Source organism: Pan paniscus, chromosome 11, assembly GCF_029289425.2.
Source record: "Pan paniscus chromosome 11, NHGRI_mPanPan1-v2.0_pri, whole genome shotgun sequence".
Taxonomy (NCBI): domain Eukaryota; kingdom Metazoa; phylum Chordata; class Mammalia; order Primates; family Hominidae; genus Pan; species Pan paniscus.
This window is the reverse complement of record NC_073260.2, coordinates 29,013,486-29,040,472: the sequence shown is the minus strand read 5'-3', so window position 1 is coordinate 29,040,472 and position 26,987 is coordinate 29,013,486. Positions and strand designations below refer to the sequence as shown.

Below are 26,987 nucleotides of genomic sequence, written 5' to 3'. Positions count from 1 at the left end.
ATTAGCCAGGCTACCCTAAGTACCAGGACATAATTATGTGGTGGAGAGTACCAGGTCCAACAGTTACTCTCTGATTAAATGAAAGAGGAAGCTTTTATTATTACACATATTGTATAGAAGATGGAACCAGAACAAAGGGGTCTCCTTTATTGTAAGGGGTCTCCTATGTGGTGCCAGTGGCACAGATGAAAGATCATGAGTCCTCTCTAGGAATCCCTTGGCCACCTCATAAAATGGTACTATCCAGCAAAATATTATTTAGTAGCAAAATATATTTTAATTGAAAAATCTTTTTAAGTAACTAAATAAAAATGTGTACCAGGAACTTTCCCAATAGATAGCAGAATATGTACATTTTGTGAGGGTAGAGCAGCATCTATTTAATATAATTTTTATATAGAAAATACAGGCATATTTAAAAATGGAAACATGTAAGAAAGTATGTCACAAGGAATGACAAAATATATCACAAAATAAAAAAAGTAACCCCAAGTAACAAGTTTACTAAACAAGACCCAGCACCATGTTGGACTTTCTTTGCATAAGTTCCAGGATGCCCAGGCACTACCGAGGAGAGATGATCCTGCTTTTGGGAGAGCCAGCTGGTTGTGCAGTGGTTAAAACCCAGTCCTCCTTTTCCTGGAAAAAAAAAAAAAAAAAAAAAAGCAGCCAAATAGATTCAAAAGAAAACATTGAACTGAAGAGCTAACATCTCTTTAGGGGTTGATGAAAACAGGATTGAAAGTCCCAGATACCTGGGCATTATCTATGATGTTTATACGGAGGGGGGTCATTCTTTGAGATAACTAAGAGGCATGGGAAACAAGTGCTAACTTATGGAAAGATCTGAGAAGCATCAGACCTGAGTTTTAGTCTTGATTCTGCCACTAGTTTTCTATCTATCTATCTTACAATTCTCTCTTCTGTAAAATGAGGGGTTTGGAGCTAATGAACCTAAAGGTCTCTTAGTCCATTAACAATCTACAGTTTTTCATTATGATATTTGCTTAGGATCAGTTTTCTGAAGATGTGCACAGAGGTCAGAGGAAACACAATTTCCTTCTGAACAACTGAATTATCTGGGGGAAAAGGCCAGGTCAGTCTTATTTATCAGTAGAGAAGGTTAAACATTGAGGGATTTAATGGATGCCACAAGGCATTTCTCTACCAACTGACATTCATGCCAGGAAATTGCTCCATCTGTTAACAAGCCTTTATTGAGCAGCGACTTTTGTGCCTGTACAAGGCACTAGGCATATGTATATATTTTTAAAACAAGATCTTACTCTGTTGCCGAGGCTGGAGTGCAGTAGCACAATCTTGGCTCGCTGCAACCTCCGCCTCCTGGGTTCAAGCAATCCTCCCACCTCAGCCTCCTCAGTAGCTGAGACTACAGGTGTGTGCCACCATGCCTGGCTAATTTTTCTGGGTATTTTTTGTAGAGACGGGATCTTCCTATGTTGCCCAGGCTGGTCTTGAACTCCTGGGCCCAAGTGATCCGCTTGCCTTGGCTTCCCAAATTGCTGGGATTACAGGTGTGAGCCATCACACTCGGCCCAGCATACAAACTTTAAGGCATTCAGTCTCATAGGAGAGCAGGAAAAAATTATACGGTAACATTTACTGTTTATTTCTCAGAAAATCACTCTTCCCCCCTCCCACTTTCTTTTCTTCTGGGAATTGACAGACTCTCCTCCCTTTTACCCAGTTTTTTGCCAAAATTACCCTTTATGTTGGTACAACATAATCCAACCTAGGACTACAGTTCATTGATTCATGCTTGGCCATTCAATCAATCTGGACCAATCAGAGTCCTGGATTTTTAAACTGGGACAGTGTAATATGTCTCTGGATACTGTATGGTGACATGTAAAAAATTCTGTAAGAAATTTTGTCCTGGCCAGGCATGGTGGCTCATGCCTGTAATCCCAGCATTTTGGGAGGCCAAGGCGGGCAGATCACTTGAGGTCAGGAGTTCGAGACCAGCCTGGCCAACATAGTGAAACCTCATCTCTACTAAAAATACAAAAATTAGCTGGGTGTGCTGGCATATGCCTATAGTCCCAGCTACTCAGGAGGCTGAGACAGAATCGCTTGAACCCATGAGGCGGAGGTTGCAGTAAGCCGAGATTGCACACTGCATGCCAGCCTGGGCATCTGAGTGAGACTCTGTCTTAAAAAAAAAAAAAAAAAGAGAAATTCTGTCCTTCCCTTCCACGTGAACTAAACAGAAGAAAACCACTCTGTAGCAAGACAGACGATGGAGCAGACCCTGGAAGAGGTGGTGACATGGGAGGTGGAGAGGTACACGTGGCTTTCAAGTCCCCAGTCTGGTCCTCCTGATGCTCAACCACTCCTCTGTCTTTGGGTTCCATGCAAGGTCCCTCTATTGTGATAATAAATTCTCTTCTTTGCTTAAACTAGTTAGAGTTTTAACAAGAATTACAGTATATACAGGAGGAGGAACCTGCCTGGTCCTCTGGGTTGCTAGTTAGCCTTCCCTTGAAGGTGAGCTACACCTCTCAGCTTAATTTGCCATCATTTTTCTTGGATGCCTACATCAAACTTTTGCATAAAAAATCTAGATCTTGTTTTCCTGATTAATGTACAGTATTTTAATACATGCTAATAATTATCCTTTCCTCAATCAAGAAAGAGCTCCTATTGACAGTTTTTAAATCACGCAAACTCTCTCTGGGCTTTTCTTTATCTGAAAAATGAAGAGGTTGAAATATAAAATCTAATATTATAAAAAAGTACTAAATACTTTTTTTTGAGTCACTGTTTTTTTTTTTCTCTTTTATTTCCTCTCTTTTGGCTCTCATTCTTAAATTCAACTCTGCTCTCAGGTAAAGGTATAATCTTGGCAGCTTCTAAATATATTTGTCCATTTCAAATTTGCTGTTTAGGGTTCAGTTTATTTTTTCTCCTTTTGCAGAGATGGCATATACTTGAGATGATGTGAGGAAATTCACTGGCATTAGACAGATTTTTTTGTTGTTGTTAGGTTTTACTTTAATTACTTTTTTTATATTTGCAAGTTGACTTTGACATTCCAATCAAAATAACAAATCAGGAAATGAAAAATAAAAGTTGTTTGTTTTCAGTTAACTGAATTTTTCCCACTTTAAAAAATGAATATGGAAATACCCATTTGTTTTTAATGAGTCCTATATGATAGGGGTAAGTGTACATAATACAAATCTAAGTGCAGTGATATAGCTGATACTATTTCAACATTGCAACATTGGTGAGGACAATGTTTGAATATTGAAAATATTTTATCTATGGTATTACACAATATGGCTGATATTTTCCTGATGTTTAAAAAGTTATAAATGATCTTTTAAGTATTTTCCCTTTGACTTATTTTTGTGATAGTATTTTTAAACTGTGATATTTATCTGGTCAGAAATGAGAAACCGATGAAAAAACATATTTTTACATAATCTTTTTGTAGTCAATGAAATGCTACGCATAGAAACACTAAAATACAAAATATTTTACTTTAAAATAAACGTTTCTTATCAATTCAATACTATTTTTATTGTAATGAAGAACTTAAACATCTATTGGGTCATTTTCAATAAAATTACATTGAGTTTATTTATTTTACATCCTTGCATCTATAGGATGCAATCTTCTGTTCAAGAAGATGATTTATTTATTTATATAACCGATTTTTTTTAATTGCAAAAACTGTGGAATGCTTCACAAATTTGTGTGTCATCCTCTAGCATGGGTCATACTAATCCTCTCTGTGAAGTTCCAGTTTTAGTATATGTGCTGCTGAAGTGAGCACAAGACTGCTTATTTTTGAGATATTCTTGTTTTGTCAATCCTGAACTAATATTTCTTAGCTTTGGCTTTAATTCAAATTTAGAGAGCCTGTCTCAAAATGGATGTTTTCACATACAAAATACTTACAGTCAAACTAGACAGAGATAACTTCTGGCTCTTAGGACAATTTACTTGAATTTTAGAGTCTTCATGTTATAGGCGAACATTAGTTTTTGGTTATCTTACCTGGAACAGTTATGTCCCGTCCAAGAAGAAAGACAGTGACATCGGTTTGGTCTTACACATTTTCCACCATTTAAGCAGGGAGACTGGCAAACAGCTGGAATAAAAAACCCATGCATTTATTTAATTAATACTTAGCAATTCTGATGATATCCATAAAGGCACGTAGGATAAGATTTGCCTCTACTTCCTGCAGCAGCCACGGCTGGTCTTCATATACCGTTAGCATTATCCATTTCTGCTGTTCTGCTTGACTTCACATCCTTATGTGGTACCATCTCCCTTTTTCCTTCCAAGCTGGTCAATTTTCACATTTAAGTCCCAGATTAAGTTCTACCTACTTATTGAAGCCTTTGCTGATCACTCCAAGTCCACTGATTTTCCTCTTCTCTAATCTCTTTTAATTTATGCAACCAATCTGACACTTTGAATGTTTTGAACTATAAATTTTTTTGTGTTCAATTAGATTGTACATTTCTTTCCACTGACTTGAAGCTCAAGATTGTAAATTCCTCGAGGGAGTTAGCATTGAGCTCTATGATTGATTGGGTGATTAAGTCAGACGTCAACTTTTATGATAATAAATTAGGCACATGGATTGTCTAAAATAACAGATGATTCAACATCCCTTTGTGTTTGGAGAGGAGACATATTTCACGGCTTTTGTCAGCTTTAACTAGAATTACAGAAACTGGTTAGCCACAGATAAAACCCTGAGAGGACACTGAAAGATTTACTATCAAAACCCTGAGAGGACACTGAAAGATTTACTATCTAGGTGTTTTTCTCACAAATCCATAATCTCATAACCAAACTCTTCATCTGCATAAATTTATTTGTTAAAAAACCTGAAGATGCTGGTATTTGGTCTAGATGAATTTTTAGCAAGTGTAACATATCAAAGAGAAAGGAGAACTCCCTGTAGGAAGGAAATAAAATGTCTGTTGGGAGAAAGCTGGAAGTAAGAACCATTCCAATATCTGTAGCACAGAAAGGCAGGCTCTTTCCTGGATGAAAAACTTATAATTCACCATTATATTATATGTATATAATATACATATTTTTGGTGAATTATAAGTAAATGTCCTTTCTTCAGTCATTCATTCATAAAATATGGAGAAAATGTCTGCTAAGCAAGTAGTAGGCACTTGATAAGCACTGGTCCTTGTCCAGAGAGAACAAGAGAAGACAAGTAAAATACGTCTTTCCCGTTAGGGAGCTCTCTTGGTAAGTTAAGAGTAAGAGCTGGCCAGCAGAATGCACTTATTAGCAATCTAATGGGAAAGAAAATTATGAAACAAAGCAGGATTAAAACAAGCAAAAATACAACTCAATAATTGAAAACCAACTCCCCATAGTTTCTGCTTGCTGATATAAGAGCACATTACTCCTTTTCAGGACTATGCTGAATTAGCAGTGCCTGACTGCACTAACAAACTAGTCATTACATTTACTTCCTTGTCTAAAAGCTTAAGCCTCCTTCCCTATCACGTCGGTGGTCCCAGTGTTCCATTCAGGGCCACCTTTTCATGTTGCGTGTCTTCTGCAGTGTTATTTTTTCCTCCCATGAGTATTTTTCAATGATGACTTATAAATCTCTATCTTCATCTAAATGCATTTTCTGGGAACCTAAACTATCATCCAACTGCTTATCACTCCCCTTGTATGTTTCACAGTCCTCTCAGACTCAGCGTGTCCATACTTCTTATCTCTACTCTCAAGCTTGCGTCTCCTGGCTTCTCTATCTCAGTAAATGGCAACACCTTCCACTCCAGTGCCCAAGCTGGAAACAGCTTTTAGTCTTCCAAGTAGTATTTGACCCCTCACAATAGATCTGTAACCAAGTAGCATTGATTCTTACTCTTTACTGTCTCTCAAATCTGCTCTTTTGTGGTTGTTTCTCCAGACTTCATTAATTCTTGCCAATTCTGCTTTTACAACCCCGCAATGAATCTCTCTATTGTAAGTCTTGCTTTCTTCCACTTTTCATACTGCTGCCAAAATCAGTTTTCTAAAATAAAATCCGATCACATGATTTTCCTGCTTAAGATCCTTCAGTGGCTTCTGTTGCTCTCAAAACATAATTTAGCATCTTGCACTTGGCATGTGATGTGTTTCCTGATCGGATGCTGCCCATCTTTAGAGCTTGATTCCAGCCACTCCCCTGCATTTCCTCTATGGCTTTGGTTATCCTTTGCTGAACACACCTGTATATTTTGTGGTCCATGCCTTTAGCTGCAATGATTTTCTTCTGGGGACTCCTTTTGTTTCTCCTCAGATTCTATGCTTGAGTAGCTTTTTCTGAACTTCAACATTTGGTTAGTTTACCCATTTCACTGTTGTCATAGCCCATTTTATAGATTTTGATTAGCCTCTATCTTAACACGTCCTAGTTATCTATTTATAGGCCATTCCACATCCCTTCCCCTTTCCTAGATTGAAATTCTGGAGGGCAGGAGCCCCTGTTTTATATGGTTATGGTGTGCTTAGTGCTTAAGGGTGTAAGTAGGATCTATGCTGAGGTAGCTGCTGTAAGATTTGGCAAAACGAAGGCTACAGAGTTCAGTGTCATTAGGAGCATATTCTTATTAGAGAGCTAAGGTGTTAAAAGAAATGCAAATAAATCAGATCTATTTATTAGCTTTAAACTGCATGATTCTAACTAGTTGTGTAACATTTATAGCAATGGAATGTTAGAAAGTAGATTATTGTGATATTGAACAAGTTTAGAGATCAGAGGAAACTTAGGCAGGACTTGGGGGTTGAGTGAGGCTAGAATAGGTGGAGGAAAGAGGAAGATCATGTGCAAATGTAAGGAGACTGGGGAGGAGAAGAGGCTGCTTGCAGGGGCACTGCAGGGCACAGTGTGTGATGGTAGGATAACAAGTGAGTTGTGCTTCATCTGTGCTGAAGCTGGCTTATGCAGCACCTTGGAAATCAGAAGAATTCAGGGTGGATGTGGAGACTAAAATAGGGAACCATTTTAGCCTCTTAAACATGGCAAAGACATGCCAAAGTAGTACATTGATGATGTTCAGTCTGGAGGGACATGGAGACAAGAAGGTCAACTAGGCCATGATCCAGAGTCTTTTACTGACTGGTGACAGTGGTGTGGAGTAGAATGTGAGAGATGCTGAGCAGGAAGGAACAAAAATAGTGATGGTGCTGTAACCTCAGATGAAAGGGAGAGTGAATCAAGAGTAATTCATTCATTACCTGTACCAGTAAGGTACCTGGAAAAAAGCAGAGCTTGTTTATAGATGAGCAGGAGAAACATGGGTAAATATCAAAGTTGATGTGTTATAAACAAACACTATATAGACTGCTTTCAGAGTCTCAAATAAGGCCTTCAAATTCAGCCTCCAGGACATATTTCCTTCTCTACGTTCATGAATGGCTCAATTTTGGCTTTAGGTAGGGTGACGACTGCACATCTGCTTTTGTCTGTAACAGTACTTTTCAGTCTCATTTCTCTGGTTTACTTATTAATAGTGCCTCTTTTACTCTCAAAAATGTCCTGGTTTGGAAGCTAAATTATATGGTCTTCCCAGCCTTAGGGTTCATGACAAGCTCTGGTGTTAGGAAGCCCTGTCTATACTTTACATGCCATTTATGTTTTACTCCACTGAGGAAGTGGTATAAACATTGTTTATAGGAGGAATAGTGGTATGTCAGAATTAATACTTCATAAATATAGCAAGCCCTATGTTTTAAATGGTGGCTTAAAATTTTAGGACATTAGAAGGTAGTTTGTCATTTTAAATTGAGTTATTTGACATTTACTATAAATATCTACTATATTTCGGCACTATGCTAAGCACTGGGGATATAAAGATGATAAAAAAAAAATCCTTGCCCTCAAGTGGCGTATAATCTAGTGGGGGAAGGGATAGATAATCAAGCAATTGAACAGATGTCAAAGTATAGTGGGCCAAATGCTGTATTTGAGGTCTGCAAGAGGTGCTAAGAGGATGTTTGTTACTAATCAATCAACTACCATTTGTTACTGTTGTCCATGATAAGAAACCATCTCTTTGATGAGTTTTGTAATATTTTTCCATTTCTTTTTCTTTAAACTTTTTTTTAACTTTTATTTTAGGTTCAAGGGTACATGTGCAGGTTTGTTATATAGGTACACTTGTGTCATGGGAGTTTGTTGTACAGATTATTTCATCACTCAGGTACTAAGCCTAGTTCCCAATAGTTATTTTGTTCTGATCCTCTCCTTCCTCCCACCCTCTACCCTCAAGTAGGCTCCAGTGTCTATTGTTCCTACGTGTTTACGTGTTCTCATCATTTAGCTCCCACTTATAAGTGAGAACATGTGGTATTTGGTTTTTTGTTCCTTTTCTAAGGATGATGGCCTCCAGCTCCATCTATATTCCACAAAGAACATGATCTTGTTCTTTTTTATGGCTGCAGGGCTATTACTAAAAAGTAAAAAAATAGGCTGGATGCAGTGGCTCATGCTTGTAATCTCAAAACTTTGGGAGGCCAAGGTGGGTGGATCACTTGAGGTCAGGAGTTCAAGATCAGCCTGGCCAACATGGTGAAACTCTGTCTCTACTAAAAATAGAAAAATTAGCAGGGTATGGCAGCAGGTGACTGTAATCCCAGCTACTCGAGAGGCTGAGGCAGGAGAATTGCTTGAACCTGGGAGGCAGAGATTTCAGTGATTCGAGATTGCCCCACTGCACTCCAGCCTGGGTGACAAGAGTGAAACTCTGTTCTCAAAAAACAAAACAAAACAAAAACAGATGCTGGGGAGGTTGTGGAGAAAAGGGAACACTTATACACTGTTGGTAAGAGTGTAAATTAGTTCAACCATTGAGGAAAGCAGTATGGCGATTCCTCAAAAACCTAAAAACAGAACTACCATTCAACCCAAGCAATCCCATTACTGGGTATATACCCAAGATAATAGAAATCATTCTACCATAAAGACACATGCTCGTGTATGTTCATTTCAGCACTATGCACAATAGCAAAGACATGGAATCAACCTAAATGCTCATCAATGGTAGACTGGATAAAGTGTTTTTTTTTTTTTCATTTTAACTTAAATTGTATTTATGTATAACCTTGTTCTTTCTAAAGAGTAAGCATGAATTTAGTAATTTAGCTTCTTAGAGATTAAAATAAGTATTATTCTGAACCTCTGTGTAATGTCTTCTCTATGCTCTGCAAAATGAAGCAGATGACATAAAGAAGACAGATAATTGAGTAGACTTAGATGCTATTCTTCGGCACATGACCTGGAAACATGTTTAGGCAACCATAAAATTCAGTGTTGAGACACCAATCAAGGGATCATCTTGAGGAACTTTTGAGAAACATCAGTACTTTTTCACTTTGCCACCACTTCTGAGTCTAAGTCACACTCTTCAATGTCCTCTGGAGTTTCATGGGCCTGAGCCACCAAGAAAACAAACCACGAAAGAGGCCTACCTGTATGACAGCGAGACCCCGTCCAGCCAGGCGGGCAGTCACACTGGTAAGGGGCCACACAGCGACCTCCGTTCAGACAGGGAAGAATGCAGATTGCTAAAAAAAAAAAAAAAAAAAGGTGGGGGGGGATTGAAATGGCGTTGATAAAAGTACACATCTTAGGTTCAAGGGTTCAGAAAACATTTTGCAGGAGTGAAACCTTATATGACTCACTAAATAACTTTCCTGCATGTGTTCTGCTTATTAATGAGTATCATTGGGAAAACACAATCAGGAAAGTAAGCCTGGATTCTTAGCCACATGTAATGACTCTAAGGCCAAATCCACTTTCAGTGAAGACACTCGGTAATCAGTGTCTGCAAAGTGCTTTGCTTTAACTCTTCACAAAATAAGCAGAACGGTCTCCATTTATTATAGTTTCAAATTTCCATTACAAATTACATAAAATGTTCTAAGAGGATTTGGCTGCCTTGAGGCTCTTCCTGTCTTGAACTAAATGTGAGAATGGGAATCAGATAAGCTGTAACATAGGGTTGGAGTTTGCAACATTTTGGTAGCAATGGGACAACACACCCTTTATTTCCGAGAAGCTGAGGACTGATGGTGACTGAATGATGCCTCCCGAACACCGTTCATGACTATCATTCCTCCTCCTAGAAATCACTGAAATCTTTAAAGAGGCATAGTCTGTTTAAAAGATGTGAGTTTGTTGCTTTGCTCCCCAAAATCAAGTTCCCTAACCCCAATATTCTTTGCATCACCTAGGAGTTGGTTAGCAATGCAGATGTCAGGTACCAACCCAGATCTGCTGATCTCCCAGATGATCTGTATGCACAGCAAAGCTTGGGAAGCGCTGGTATAATGAAGGAGGGCAGGCACATGCTCAGTGAGCCAGACCAGCTAAGGCAGCCAAGCCAGGCCTGTCGTGGGGTACCCCAAAGTCAATGCTCACTAAGTCTTTGGACTCTTGACATAAAGGCAGGCTAAGTCTGGGAGCTCTAGGTGAAATGGAATGATTGGGGTGAGCTGGAAGAGAAAAGTGTGATTTCTCTTCTTTTTTAATCATTTGAGAATACTTGTTTTGGTGAGTTGTTAGCAGCCTAAATTTATTTCCATCATACATTTTCCTTTATAGATTAGTTGAAAAAGTCACACTTAAAACATTTTAGTCTCTTATAAAATTCCTGCTCTGTAGGAAAAACTGGTATAGACCAATGGCCATCACATGAATCACTCTTAATGGTTTACATACACTGCTCCCGTTGAAATATGAAACCATTTTATCCTTATATATATTTTAAGATATTGAAATAAAGTGTAGTTGAGATATTTAAAAATTTAACATCACTATCCATACCTCCCTGGAATTTCAAATTCAAATGTTTCTATAAGGATCAAAATTCTATATTAATTTACCAAATATGGATATAGGAGTGCTAGCTTTCCTTATTTTCTTAATTAGTAGAAACTATTCTTAACAACAAAGAGGAAATGGTGAGCTGCAAATATTACCTGCAAAGTACATGTTTTGCAGTGGTGCATGTTTATACCAACTGAGCAATGACTGATATAGCACATAGTAGACCCTGAGTTAAGGGAAGAGGATAGCTTGGAGACTTTACAACAAGCTCCTTCTCAAGAAGACTTTTGCAAATTTGTGCCAGGGAGCATGTGAAGATGACTTTAGATGGATCTTAATAACAGTATTTTCAAAGTCATTAATATTATAGATCTTCTGCAACCTGTTGACACATATGTGCTCTGTTTGGTGTGGACAAGGACTTACAGCAAATGAATTCTTCCCAACAGTACAACCATTTCCTGGTAACTCCCCTCAGGTGGGAGCATCCAGGCAATTTGTCAGGACTCTAAGTAAGATCTGAAGAGCAACTCACGTTCTTCACAGAGGCGCCCCATCCAGCCCTCTGGACAGGAACAAGCATTTGGGCGTTGGCAGATGCCCCCATTCTGACATGGGAATCGACAGACAGCTGGAAAAGAAGCAGGATGGGTCACAAATGTAGGGAATTATGAAGGGAAGGAGTCAGAAAATAGAATTGCCCCTTTATATCTCATACTATTTCCTTGAGTCAAGCTTTCAGGAAGAGAGACAAAAATCAAATCTCAAGAGGGAATTTCAGTATGTGGAGAAGTACAGCATTTTATTGGCTGCTATTATTTCAGTTTTCCCTGTAGCTTTATCGAGGTGCAACAAATAAAAATTGTATATATTTTTTACAACCTGATGTTTTGATTTATGTATAAATTGTGAAATAATCACCACAATGGAGCTAATTAGCACATTCATCCCCTCACATAGTTATTGTTTCTTTCTTTTTTGTGGTGAGAACACAAGATCTATCCTTTCAGCAAATTTTCAGTATACAATACAGTATTGTTAACTACAGTCACATTGCTGGACATTAGAACTCCAGAACTTATTCATCTTGCATAACTGAAACTTTGATACCTTGAGCAACATCTCCCTATCCTCACCCCCTCCCAGCTCCTGGGAACCACCATCTACTCTCTGCTTCTATGAGTTTGACTGTTTTGGATTCCACCTATCAGCAAAGTCAGGCAGTATATGTCATTCTGTGTCTGGCTTATTTCATGTAGCATGATGTCCTCCAGGTTAGTCCATGTTGTTGTAAATGGCAGGATTTTCTTCTTTTGCAAAGCTGAATAATATTTCATTGTATCTGCCTATTTTTATCTGCATGTCTATCTAATCTATCTTCTTAATCATCATCATCATCATCTATCAACATACTTTTTTTATCCATTTATCTGTCAACAGACATTTATGTTGTTCAATATAACACACACAACACTCATTCTGACTTTAGACTTTAAGTGAAGTCTGGGATATTCCTTTAAGATGTCCCCCCTCAGCAACCCTCTCAAAAGGCTCTACATTCTCTTACATCCCATGTATTGGTGATCTCACTTCTCATTGTTGCTGCCAGACAATGAGTCCTCTTTCTCTTGCAATAGCCCCTGTTTCTTTTGAGGCTCATGCCATTCATCCATTGACTTCCTCAATCTTCCCTGCTTCACCAGTTATTAAAGTCCAAATCTGTTTTTCTTGTAAATTTGTTTGAGTTCATTGTAGATTCTGGATATTAGCCCTTTGTCAGATGAGTAGATTGCAAAAATTTTCTCCCATTCTGTAGGTTGCCTGTTCACTCTGATGGTAGTTTCTTTTGCTGTGCAGAAGCTCTTTAGTTTAATTAGATCCTATTTGTCAATTTTGGCTTTTGTTGCCATTGCTTTTGGTGTTTTAGACATGAAGTCCTTGCCCATGCCTAAGTCCTGAATGGTAGGTGGGAATTGAACAATGAGAACGCATGGACACAGGAAGGGGAACATCACACTCTGGGGACTGTTGTGGGGTGGGGGGAGGGATAGCATTAGGAGATATACCTAATCTTAAATGACGAGTTAATGGGTGCAGCACACCAACATGGCACATGTAGACATATGTAACAAACCTGCATGTTGTGTACATGTACCCTAAAACTTAAAGTATTTAAAAAAAAAAAGTCCAAATCTGAACAGTTTGTGGTCAACTCATCCAACAACTCATTTAGTTCCTTGGTTTTATCTGTGTGTACTAGCGTACTTCTTGACTTCTAGCAAATATTTGTAGAATGAATGAAATAATTATGATGTATAAAAATCATATTTTATTATAAAAGTAAGTTTTAGAAGGATATAATACTAGGGTGCCTCATTACCTCTTTCTATTTTGCAAAATTTCAAGCACAGAACCTAAGAGTTCTATGTGCTTTTAAAACTCAAACCATAACATTAAAAGAAAATTACACAGCTGCTAAGAGAAATTTTAAAGCCAAGGAAAAATAAAGTAGTATGCATATTAATTGCTGGACAAATCAGATTTCTATACACATTTCCCTGCAGTTTCACTAAGAAATAACCAAATATTTCCTTACCTCTGCAAATAGGAGGTGATGTCCATGTTCCATTTTCTAAACAAACACTCCTCAGGGAACCCTCCAACATGTATCCACTGTAACATGAGTAGGTGATCATGTCTCCATATTGATAATGTACGCCTCGAGCAATTGCATTTTCTACATGAGCTGGTGGACCACATGAGATTTCTGCAGGAAAACAAAACAACAATTAAGCTTGTGCTATTAACACAGACTGAGAACACAGTCTCATCTCTCAGAATGAATTAAAGAGCAAAAATAAAATACATAAGGGAAACATTTTCACCTACTTATCTAGAATAGTAAGAACTAAAAGAATTAACTGCTGCTGTTGAGAAAAATTAGACACACAAAGATCAAAGGTTTTTTGTCTTCTGATTCAAATGTTGAAGGTGAGCCTGTTTTAAACCTAAGGAAAGCAGTCTGTAGGACACCAAGAATTAGCTCTTGTACCTCATCAAATAAATGGCTGCAAGAGACTTTCAAAACAGGATGCTTATTAAATTAGGAGAGAAAGCATGATGATTGTAGTCTACTGTTTCAGAGTAAAGATCATTAATTGTAGTACTGCATATTGTATCAGGGCTATTTTATTAATGCCTAGAACAGTGCCTAGCATGCAACATGCTCTTGAAAATGAGTCAGTGAATGAATATTGTCTCTAGTCTATAGATGCTCAGTGAATACAACTTGATGAGGTTTATGAAATTCAAGGTTTCATGTTAGTTTTCCTCTTTTCAATACTGTAAAAGAGTGACTTTCTGCTTTTGGGATCTGTGATAGATTGGATGACAATCCTCTCTTTTAAGAGGGACATATGTGTATATTTAAATAGAAATTTTTATAACTGATATTGTTTTGAGAATTGTACAAGAAGCCTCAAGATAATTAGAATTATTCTGTGGTGGGCAAGGGTTAGATTGGTGTCAGGATTCTAATCAGAATCCAGTTTGTTCAACTTTTGAATGAAGAGTCCTTATAAGCCGGCGTCTAAAAGATCACTTTGTTGTCATAATACTACCATAAACTTGTTAGAGGAGATAATAAATTTGTATGATTTTTCTAAATTTTTTTCCCCTCTAAGGTGGACAAAATGCCTACTATGCAACAGAAATCAGAAGGAAATAAATGAATTATGTTTATTGATTTGCATATGTTAAACCAGCCTTGCATCCAGGGGAAGAAGCCAACTTGATTGTGATGGATAAGCTTTTGGATGTGCTGCTGGATTCGGTTCTCCGGTATTTTATTGAGGATTTTTGTATTGATGTTCATCGGGGAAATTGGCCTGAAGTTTTCTTTTTCTTGTATCTCCATCAGGTTTTGGTATCAGGATGATGCTAGCCTCATAAAATGAGTTAGGGAGGAGTCCCTCCTTTTCAATTGTTTGGAATAGTTTCTGAAGGAATGGTACCAGCTCCTCTTTATACCTCTAGGAGAATTCAGCTATAAATCTGTCTGGTCCTTGGCTTTTTTTGGTTGTAGGCTATTTATTACTGCCTCAATTTCAGAACTAGTTATTGGTCTATTCAGGGATTCAATTTTTTCCTGGTTCAGTCTTGGAAGGGTATATCTGTCTAGGAATTTATCCAAGGGTGCATGTGTCCAGGAATTTATCCATTTCTTCTAGATTTTCTAGTTTATGTGCATAGAAGTGTTTATAGTATTCTCTGATGGTTGTTGTTTGTATTTCTGTGGCATCAGTGGTGATATTCCCTTTATCATTTTTATTGTCTATTTGATTCTTCTCTTTTTTTAAATTAGCTAGTGGTCTATTTTATTACTTTTTTCAGAAAAACAGCTCCTTGATTAATTGATTGTTTTGAAGGGCTTTTTGTGTCTGTATCTCCTTCAGTTATGCTCTGATCTTGGTTATTTCTTGTCTTCTGCTAGCTTTAGGGTTTGTTTGCTCTTGGTTCGCTAGTTCTTTTAGTTGTGATGTTAGGGTGCCAATCTGAGATCTTTTTACCTTTTCGATGTGGGCATTTAGTGCTATAAATTTCCCTCTTAACACTGCTTTAACTGTGTCCCAGAGATTCTGGTACATTGTCTCATTGTTCTCATTGCTTTCTGATTTCTTCCTTATTTAATTATGTACCCAGGAGTCATTCAGGAGCAGATTGTTCAATTTCCACGTAGTTGTGTGGTTTTGAGTTTCTTAATCCTGAGTTCTAATTTTTGATTGAGCTGTGGTCTGAGAGAATGTTTGTTATGATTTCAGTTGTTTTGCATTTGCTGAGGAGTGTTTTAGTTCCAATTATGTGATCAATTTTAGAGTAAGTACTGTGTAGCAATGAGAAGAATGTATATTCTGTTGTTTTGGGGTGGAGAGTTCTGTAGATGTCTATCAAGACCACTTGATCCAGAGCTGAGTTCAAGTCCTGAATATCCTTGTTAATTTTCTGTCTTGATGATCTAATATTGACAGTGAGGTGTTAAAGTCTCCCACTATTATTGTGTAAATGTCAAAGACTCTTTGTAAGTCTCTAAGAACTTGATTTATGAATTTGGGTGCTCCTGTACTGGGTGCCTATATATTTAGGATAGTTAGTTCTTCTTGTTGAATTGAACCCTTTACCATTATGAAATGCCCTTGTCTTTTTTGATCTTCATGGGTTTAAAGTCTATTATGTCAGAAACTAGAAGTACAACCCCTATTTTTTTCCTGCTTTTCATTTGCTTGGCATTTTGTGTCTCTTAAGTGGGGCGTTTAACTCATTTACATTTAAGGTTAGCATTGTTATGTGTGAATTTGAGCCTGTCATCATGATTCTAGGTGGTTATTTTGCAGACTTGTCGATGTAGTTGCTTCATCTTGTCATTGATCTTTGTACTTCAGGATGTTTTTTGTAGTGGCTGGTAACAATTCTTCCTCTCCATATTTAGTGCTTCCTTCAGGAACTCTTGCAAGGCAGCCCTGGTGGTGATGAATTCCCTCAGTGTTTTCTTGTCTGAAAAGGATTTTATTTCTTTCACTTATGAAACTTAGTTTGGCTGGCTATGAAATTCTGGCTTGGAAATTCTTTGAATATTGGCCCCCAGTGTCTTCTGGCTTTTAGGGCTTCTGCAGAGAAGTTTGCTGTTAGTCTGATGGGCTTCCCTTTGTAGGTCACCTGGACTTTCTCTCTGGCTGCCCTTAACATTTTTTCCTTCATTTTTACCTTGGAGAACCTGAGGATTATGTGTCTTGGGGTTGACCTTCTCATGGAGTATCTTATTGGGGTTCTCTGGATTTCCTGAACTGGAATGTTGGCCTTGTTTTGCTAGGTTGGGGAAGTTCTCCTGGGTGATATCCTGAAGTATGTTTTCCAAGTTGGTTCTATACTCATCTCTTTGAGGTACCCCGATCAATCATAGGTTCGGTCTTTTTAAATAATTTCATAGTTCTCAGAGGTTTTGTTCATTCCTTTCATTCTTTGTTCTCTAATCTTGTCTGCCTGTCTTATTTCAGCAAGATAGTCTTCAAACTCTAAAATTCTTCCCTCCACTTGGTCCATTCAGCTATTGATACTTGTTGCATTGTGAAGTTCTCGTGTTGTGTTTTTCAGCTCCATCAGGTCATTTACATTCCTTTCTAAACTGGTTATTCTGGCTAATGGATCCTGTAATGTTTTATCCTGGTTCTTGGCATCTTTGCATTGGTTTAGAACATGTTCCTTTAGCTCAGCGAACTTCATTATTACCACTTTCTGAAGCCTACTTCTTTGAATTCATCAATCCTAGCCTCTGCCCAATTCTGTGCTTTTCCTGGAGAAGTGTTGCAGTCATTTGGATGAGAAGAGGAACTCTGGCTTTTTGAGTTTTCAGTGTTTTCTTCATTGATTTTTTTTCTCATCTTCCTGAGTTCTCCAGTTTTGATCTTTGAGGTTGCTGACCTTTGGATGAGGCTTTTGTGAGGGCTTTTTTGTTGATGGCTGTTGTTGCTGCTTTCTCTTTGTTTTTCTTTTAACAGTCAGGCCCCTCTTTTGTAGGGCTGCTGTGATTTGCTGGGGGTCCACTCCAGACCCTATTTGCCTGGGTCACACCTGCACCTGAAGGTGTTACCAGCAGAGGCTACAGAACAGCAAAGATGGCTGCCTGCTCTTTCCTCTGGGAGCTCTGTCCCAGAGGGGCACTGACCTGATGCCAGCAGGAACACCCTTGTATAAGGTGTCTGGTGACCCCTGTTGTGGGGGGGGTCTCATCCCAATCAGGAGGCATGGGATCAGGGACTCGATTAACAAAGCGCTCTAGCTGCCCCTTGGCAGAGCAGGTAAACTGTGCTGTGGGGAATCCTACTAGTCCAGCCTGCCTGGATTCCTCAGAGCTAGCAGGGGAAGGACTAAGCCTGCTGATCTGTGGAGACCATGGCCACATGGAGCCCCAAGGACTCCATCTCAGGGAGATCAGAGTTCTGTTCATAAACCCCTGGCTGGAGTTGCTGAAATTCCTGCAGGGAGGCCCTGCTTAATGAGGAGGAAGGGGTCAGGGTCCAGCCTAAGGAGGCAGTCTGGCCACGATCTGTCACAGTTGCTGTGCTGCACTGTGGGGAATTCCTCCTCTGTCCAAATTGCCCAGTCTCCCTGGCACCAGCAGGGAAAAAAATGGTAGACTGGAGCTGCAGTGATGGTGGCCGCCTCTTCCCCCAGAAGCTCAGTCACATCTTAGGCAGCAGGCAGCCACAGTGATGGTGGCTGTTCCTCCCTCTGATAACTCAGTAGTCTTAGGCAGTTTTCAGCTGAGTGGCCGCCAAGAATCTACACAGCTCTGTGCTTGGGACCCAAGGCCCTGGTGGTATGGGCTCATGAGGGGGATCTCCTGATCTGCAGGTTGCACAGATCCATGGAAAAAGTGTGGTTTCCTGAGTGGGGTAGCACAATCACTCACTGCCTCCTTTGGCTGGGGGTGGGAGCTCTGCTTGCCCCATGTGGCTCCCAGGTGGGCCGTTGTGCCACCTTGCTTTTTCTCGCTTTCTGTGGATTGCGCCAACTGCCTACTCAGTCCCAATGAGAGAACCTGGATACCTCAGTTGCCGGTGCAGGATTCACTCACTGTTTTTGTTCTTCTCGGTGGGAGGCTCTGGCCACAGCTGTTTCTAGTTGGCCATCTTGACCCCCTCCCCGCAAAATAAACATTCTAATACTGCAATAAGCTGCTAGCTGAAAATTCAGGGACTTGGGCTGTTGTGTATATCTTCCTATTAGGAAATATTGCTAATATGCACCAATTCACTTATTCTTCAAATCTATAATAACTATAAGAAAGGTATAATTGAGACTCTTAACAAATGACAGCCCTAAGACTGAGAGAAGTAAGGCACTAGCATAAGTTTAGAGTTAAACATTTTGAGGACAGAATTCAAACTCAGGTCTTTCTTCAAACTCAGGTCTTTCTGACTTCAGAATCCCCATGACCTTCACAGGCATATTTCTTATCTCATTAAGTGGAGTGCAAGTGTACTGAAGATGAAGACCATTGTAGGCATGATACATTCTTACACTATGCAGCCTTGTGCCTTGCCTCTGGTTAGACTCAATGAATATTTTAATTGATTACTGTAGAGGGAGTAGCTTGGACAACAAATGAGCCTGGAGAGCAGGATGTTGGCAGGGGGATTTTTATTTTATTTTTTGAGATGCAGTCTTGCTCTATCTGCCAGGCTGGAGTGCAGTGGTGTGATCTTGGCTCATTGCAACCTCCACCTTCCAGGTTCAAGAGATTCTCCTACCTCAGCCTCCTGAGTAGCTGGGATTACAGGTGTGTGCCACCACACCCAGCTAATTTTGGTATTTTTAGTAGAGACAGGGTTTTGCCATGTTGGCTGAGCTGGTCTCAAACTCCTGACCTCAGGTGATCTGCCCACCTTGGCCTCCCACAGTGCTGGGATTACAGGTGTGAGCCACCGCACCCAGCTGGCAGTGAGATGTTTTAAATGGAGTTAGAAAAAGTGTGTGTTAAAAAACGTTGCATTATCACAAGGCTGCATAAGATGCCTCCAGATTGCATAAATGCAGTAACAAAGCACTAACCTATAGTGCTGGTGCTAGCAACATAGTGCTTGCTAGTGGTTCTCAGATTGTGTTTCCTGGGCCAGCAGCATCCTCATCAGCAACATCTAGAAATGTGTTTTAACAGGTTCTCTAGGTGGTTCTGATGCAGGCTCAAGTTTGAGAACCACTGTGGAATAATTTTTCTGTTGCAAAACATTCATAGTCTGCTAAAGGATAGTTTGGGGACTCTGACAGTGTGGAGAAAAATTTGTATTTTGAATTTAATATCTTGCTCATTCTTAGAGGAGCACATTTTGAAAATCTGTTCAGTGAATCCTAGTCAGGTGGGTTTTAGTTCAGTTCTGGAAAGCTTTTTTAAAAATGTTTGAAATTCAAAGATTAAAAGAAATTTACAAACATTAATGAGGAAGATGATAACTGTGATAGCACAGAGATCTAAGTATCTACAACTAAGTGACTTGATTGAAAACAACTTCACAGGGATGGGAAAACATTTCGCACTAGCGGCATGAACTGGCTTCCGCCTGCTGACTTACTTTCACATTTGGCGCTTGTCTGTGTCCACGTCTCGTCGGGGTTGCAGGTAATGATGCCGTGGCCCTGCAGCAGAAAACCTTCCCTACATTTGATGGACACATTCTGATCAACATAAAACTCCTTTTCAGACAGCAGAGCATTCTCGGGAATCACAAAAGGAACAGGGCATGGATTTGCTGTCAAAAAGAAAAGAAAATGCTTACTGATATTTCCCCTCTTTTCCTAATGTATTTCTTTGAAGGTGGAGTAGTAGTCCTATAAGAGATGGGTTCTCAATAATGATCATATAAGGTTTAAAAATATGGAACTCCAAACATTAGACACAGACTTGTTTTGCATCCTCATGAAATTATGTGTAAAGATAAAGCCAGATAAGATCAGAAAGCATGAAGTTATTCAACCACTAACGCAAGGTCCTAAAAGTTGAAGATGACAATTTATGCCTGAAATTATGGGCCACAACATTAGTTTAAGACTGATTTTTTGATCAGCATTGTGAAAACAAAAGGTATACTAGAAATCAAGGGGTATATCAAATATTCCCTTATTTGAAGAATATCAAATACTTCTCATTGTCACCTTACTTTCTTTTATTGAACATCCTTCAGGAGGATGGAACCAGGAAACCATCAGACATTTCTATGTGAGCTGAATGTGACTTTAGACTCATACTGCTATGGGCAGGATATTAGAATTAGTGGAGTTTGCATGCTTTATTGATAAAGACGGATTCATTTTTATAGGCCCGAGGGAAACACAGGAAATGATGATGGCATTATGCGTGCTTAGCACAAGTGTGTGACACACATGTCAACACATCAAGCAATTTCAGATTTTTAAATGGGCATAGAAGTATTAGAGTGAGGTACACTTCCGCTGTTACTGCATTACGATGATACTTGAAACTTGAAACAGTTAACAAGAGCAGTCTCAACTTCTACGTTGCTTGTGAATATTGTTTTCATTCAAATGGTTATAACTCATTATCTTAATTTATCATATTTATATATACTTCATTATATTAACATCACATATTAAATGTATTTTCTTTCCTATCCCCAGTAGAATTCATGATACATGTATGTCAAAATTTTTTCATTAAGTTGCATTTTCTCTTAGTAATCACTCATGGAATCTAACAAAAGCTGATTCTCAGATAACACAAATATATTTTTAAAATATCCCAGAGAATTCAGCTTGGATAGGCATTAATTGCTTTCTCTGGGCCCATATCCCTTATGAGTGGAGTTTCCTCTATGTTTTGGATATGCGGGAAGCTAATCGTGAAACTGAATCTGATTAAAATTTCTCCTAAAGTCAACACACACGTTTGCAGAGAGGGACTGGGTGGCTCCAGGTTCCATTTTCTGTGCAGTGTGCCTCAGATGGCCCTTCAAGACTGTAGCCTCTGTTGCAGGAATATACCACGTTGGGTCCAGTCGTCCTGTTTTCAATGTCAGCTTTCCCATTGAGAAATTCAAGTGGAGTTTCACACCTGGTCTCTAAAAACAAGAATAAAAGCCTCATATTAATTGCTTCCCCAATTCCTCTTTCCTTCTTTTCCTATGATTGCCAAAGATATTTCATGGAATATATAAAATATTATGGCCTACTCATGTGTGAAGCACAGTGATATTCATTGAAGGAGAAAAATATGGCATACCTAAGTATTGGATTAATACATGCATGCAATTAAAGATTGGGAGTTAGTCTTATTGACTCCAGCTGTCTTTATGTATTATTAATAATGCTGGGGACAGGGAGTATGGATGAGCAGGTGGGTAAAATATAACAATCTCATTGTAAGTTGCTAACAATGGCCAAGAACTTTTCAAACAATACTAAATTTATTTCTTACAACACTTAAGTTGTAAGCCCAAATAAAATAGAGGATGCCCTGTTAAATTTCAGTATCAGATAAATAACAAATACATTTTTAGTATAAGCGTGTCTCCGATATTGCATATTTATAAGTTTACATTTAAATTATTTTTCATCTGAAATTTAAATATAACTGCATGTCCTGTATTTTTGTTTCTTCTAAATCTGGCAACCTTACTTACAGCAACTCTGAGATTATCTCATGTAACAGTTGGCAAAAAGTGAGGCTTAGAGAAGTTAAATAATTTGGTCAAGGTCATACTGCTTGTAAGAAGAGAGAAAATTATCAGAAGGTAAAAGACAATAGGAAAGTATAAAGAACAGGGACCCAAGAGCTTGTGGGGAATAGAATAAATGACATTTTATATGGCTTTTATAAATGACATTTTATATGGCTTTTGAGGAATATGCTGACTTCATAAACTGGTGAGTATTGGCCGGGCGCGGTGGCTCACGCCTGTAATCCCAGCACTTTGGGAGGCCGAGGCAGGCTAATCACGAGGTCGGGAGATTGAGACCATCCTGGTTAACATGGTGAAACCCCGTCTCTACTAAAAATACAAAAAATTAGCCGGGCGTGGTGGTGGGTGCCTGTAATCCCAGCTACTCGGGAGGCTGAGGCAGGAGAATGGCGTGAACCCAGGAGGCGGAGCTTGCAGTGAGCCGAGATCGCGCCACTGCACTCCAGCCTGGGCGAAAAGTAAGACTCTGTCTCAAAAAAAAAAAACTGGTGAGTATTATAGTAAAGTTATAAAGAATGATTTTGCATTATTGTGAGAAATGTTATTAACAGGGATGCTATGAGGAAAATAGGATCACTCTTTCAAGAATCTCAAAAAATGGGCTTGAGTCTTAATTTTATAATTTTTGTGAAGGCAGAAAAGGTGGTTCTAGACTAGTGCTTCTCAAGTTTGGCCGTACCTTAGAGAACCTGGGAAGCATTTATGGCCTATCACAGACCAAATGAGTCCAAATCTTTATATTGAGGGCTACTTTTCAGTATTATATTAAAAATTCCCCAAACAATTCAAATGTGAACTCAGAGTTGAGTCCCTGGACCAGATGCTAATAGACTTCTTTCAGCCCAAAGTTGAGTACGCTGGGATCACAGATCTTAACCTTGGCTGCACTTTGAAACCACATAGGGAGCTTTAAAATGCTATTGATGCTGCGCCAGGCATGGTGGCTCATGCCTGTAATCCCAGCACTTTGGGAGGCTGAGGAGCATGGATTGCTTGAAGCCAGGAGTTCGAGACCAGCCAGGCCAACATGGTGAAACCCCCTCTCTACTGAAATACAAAAAATTACCCGGGCATGGTGGAGCATGCCTGTAGCCCCAGCTACTCGGGAGGCTGAGGCATGAGAGTCCCTTGAGCCCAGGAAGTGAAGGTTGCAGTGAGCTGAGGTTGCACTACTGCACTCCACCCTGGGTGACAGAGTGAGACTCTATTTAAAAATAAAAATAAAAATACATAAATACATACATACATTGTCCTTTGGCAGAGAAAGGAATACTGGGGATAAAGTTATGTGCATTAACCCACATTTTGCCAAATAAACTTGGTTGTTCTCATAAAATGAGTTAAATTCCATGCAAAATATTAATATTAATTGATTTGACAGATGGACCAACAGCACGTTAAAAGTATTGGCTAGTACTGTCACCAAAAAACAACAGCTCTAAGCCTTCTAATTTATAATTATTTGAGAAAAACCCCCCCAAAATGCTAATAAACTCAATAATTAACTAGTTTTTAAACAAACTGTTTGCCATTCCAGAGTGAGTAATCTTGTGTCCTATTGCAGTTAATTGTTAATCCCTACTACAGTTTTTGACCCTTTTATTGGTTACTGCCCTTGAGAAAAAGCCCATTAAAAGGTTCTCATATGGCTTATGGAGTTGGCTTACATTTTAATTACAAAACTAACCTATAAAGAAAATGTAGCCACACTGTTATTTTGTGTCCTCAGTGTCATTTTGGGGGCTGCTAAGTGTCATTCAACTCACCTTTGCATATTGCCACCCCTCCACTCCACTGTCTGTTCTCCTGGCAGACATGTTCCCTGTTCCCCTGTGAAACAATGGAGAAAGGTCATCAAGATCATAACTCTACGATAGAAAGATAATAAGGAAATGCAAAGTAATCTTAGCTATGGCCTTGAATCGCTCAGCACTGGAATGCTAAATAAACATGTTAAATAAATACAGTTTAAGGAGTAGATTTAGACTTTCAAAAATGTTTTTATCAAATTGCTTCAAAATTCACACTCTGGCAGACCGGTATAATTAAGGTACAGACTTTGATTCACCTTTTATTTTAAATGGCAACTAATTATAATCTGTAGCTAAGACTGACAAAGAATGCATTAGAAGTAGTCAAATAGTAGTAGTATTAGAAATATATGAATCATAGTGTATCATAATATATGTATATACACACATACACATACATACACAATAGAGTACTATTTGGCCATAGAAACACATGTGATGTATACACATAAGTGTGTGTGTGTGTGTGTATATATATACACACACACACACTTATATAAGTATATATACACATACATACTTATATAAGTATATATATATACATACTTATATAAGTATGTATGTATATATACTTATATAAGTATGTATGTATACATACTTATATAAGTATGTATGTATATATACTTATATAAGTATGTATGTATATATACTTATATAAGTATGTATGTATATACTTATATAAGTATGTATGTATATACTTATATAAGTATGTATGTATATACTTATATAAGTATATATACACACATACTTATATAAGTATATATACAAGTATATATACTTATATATGTATATATATACTTATATATATACATATATAAGTGTATATATACTTAAATAAGTATGTATATACATACTTATATATATACACTCATATATACATACTTATATAAGTAAAGTATATATATGTATAAAGTATATATATATACTTACATATACTTATATACGTATATATATACTTATATAAGTATATATATATACACTTATATACGTATATATATACTTATATAAGTATATATACTTATATATATACTTATATAAGTAAGTATATATATACATATAAGTATATACTTATATAAATATATATAAGTATATACTTATATATATACTTATATATAAGTATATATATAAGTATATATATACGTATATATACACTTATACATAAGTATATATATACGTATATATACGTATATATAAGTGTATATATACGTATATATATACGTATATATACGTGTATATATACGTATATATACGTGTATATATACGTATATATATATACGTATATATATACGTATATATATATACGTATATATATACTTATGTATACGTGTATATATATACTTATACATAAGTATATATATACTTATGTATAAGTATATATATACACGTATACATAAGTATATATATAAGTATATATGTATATATATACTTATACATAAGTATATATATACTTATACATAAGTATATATATACTTATACATAAGTATATATATACTTATACATAAGTATATATATACTTATACATAAGTATATATATACTTATACATAAGTATATATATACTTATACATAAGTATATATATACTTATACATAAGTATATATATACTTATACATAAGTATATATATACTTATACATAAGTATATATATACTTATACATAAGTATATATATACTTATACATAAGTATATATATACTTATACATAAGTATATATATACTTATACATAAGTATATATATACTTATATATATACATATATAAGTATATATATAAGTATATATATACATATATAAGTATATATATAAGTATATATACTTATACTTATATATGTATATATACTTATATAAGTATATATACGTATATAAGTATATATACACTTATATATATACTTATGTAAGGATATATATATACTTATATATATACTTATGTAAGGATATATATACTTATATATATACTTATGTAAGTATATATATATACGTATATATATACACTTATGTAAGTATATATATACTTATATATACTTATGTAAATATATATACGTATATATATACTTATGTAAGTAGATATATACTTATATATATATACTTATGTAAGGATATACTTATATAGGGGTATATATACACTTATATATATATATACACTCAACCCAGGAAGCACAAGGGGTCAGGGAATTCCCTTTCCTAGTCAAAGAAAGGGGTGACAGATAGCACCTGGAAAATCGGGTCACTCCCACCCTAATAATGTGTTTTTCCAACAGGCTTAAAAAACAGCAAACCAGGAGATTATATCCTGCACATGGCTCAGAGGTTTCTTTGCCCACAGAGTCTTGCTCATTGCTAGAACAGCAGTCTGACATCAAACTACAAGGCAGCAGCGAGGCTGGGGGAGGGGTGCCCACCATTGCCGAGACTTGATTAAGTAAACAAAGCAGCCAGGAAGCTTGAACTGGGTGGAGCCCACCACAGCTCAAGGAGGCCTGCCTGCCTCTGTAGGCTCCACCTCTGGGGGCAGGGCACAGACAAACAAAAAGACAGCAGTAACCTCTGCAGACTTAAATGTCCCTGTCTGACAGCTTTGAAGAGAATAATGGTTCTCCCAGCACGCAGCTTGAGATCTGAGAACAGGGAGACTGCCTCCTCAAGTGGGTCCCTGACCCCCGAGTAGCCTAACTGGCAGGCAGCCCCGAGTAGGGGCAGACTGACACCTCACATGGCCGGGTACTCCTCTGAGACAAAACTTCCAGAGGAATGATCAGGCAGCAGCATTTGCGGTTCACCAATATCCACTGTTCTGCAGCCTCTGCTGCTGATACCCAGGCAAACAGGGTCTGGATTGGACCTCTAGCCAACTCCGACCTGCAGCTGAGGGTCCTGTCTGTTAGAAGGAAAACTAACAAACAGAAAGGACATCCACACCAAAAACCCATCTGTACGTCACCATCATCAAAGACCAAAGGTAGATAAAACCACAAAGATGGGGAAAAAACAGAACAGAAGAACTGGAAACTCTAAAAATCAGAGCGCCTCTCCTCCTCCAAAGGAACGGAGCTCCTCACCAGCAACAGAACAAAGCTGGATGGAGAATGACTTTGACGAGTTGACAG

General features: G+C 37.8%; 1 protein-coding gene and 1 non-coding gene across 2 annotated transcripts in view; both read right to left on the bottom strand.

The window, feature by feature from the left end:
- Positions 1-257: 257 nt before the first annotated feature.
- Positions 258-26,987, bottom strand: part of SVEP1 (sushi, von Willebrand factor type A, EGF and pentraxin domain containing 1) — a 207,484-nt gene continuing 180,754 nt past the window's right edge. Inside the window, exons 41-48 of the mRNA XM_003810882.7 lie at positions 23,847-23,910; positions 21,286-21,459; positions 19,957-20,133; positions 13,428-13,598; positions 11,367-11,462; positions 9,472-9,567; positions 4,027-4,120; positions 258-639 (exon numbers count right to left, since the gene is read on the bottom strand). Of these exons, the coding sequence (XP_003810930.3) occupies positions 618-639; positions 4,027-4,120; positions 9,472-9,567; positions 11,367-11,462; positions 13,428-13,598; positions 19,957-20,133; positions 21,286-21,459; positions 23,847-23,910 (894 nt within the window). The 3' untranslated portion in view covers positions 258-617. The remainder of the gene's footprint in view (positions 640-4,026; positions 4,121-9,471; positions 9,568-11,366; positions 11,463-13,427; positions 13,599-19,956; positions 20,134-21,285; positions 21,460-23,846; positions 23,911-26,987) is intronic.
- Positions 3,696-3,802, bottom strand: LOC112440962 (U6 spliceosomal RNA). The gene has a single exon (XR_003028939.1). It is a non-coding gene; the product is annotated as a U6 spliceosomal RNA (small nuclear RNA).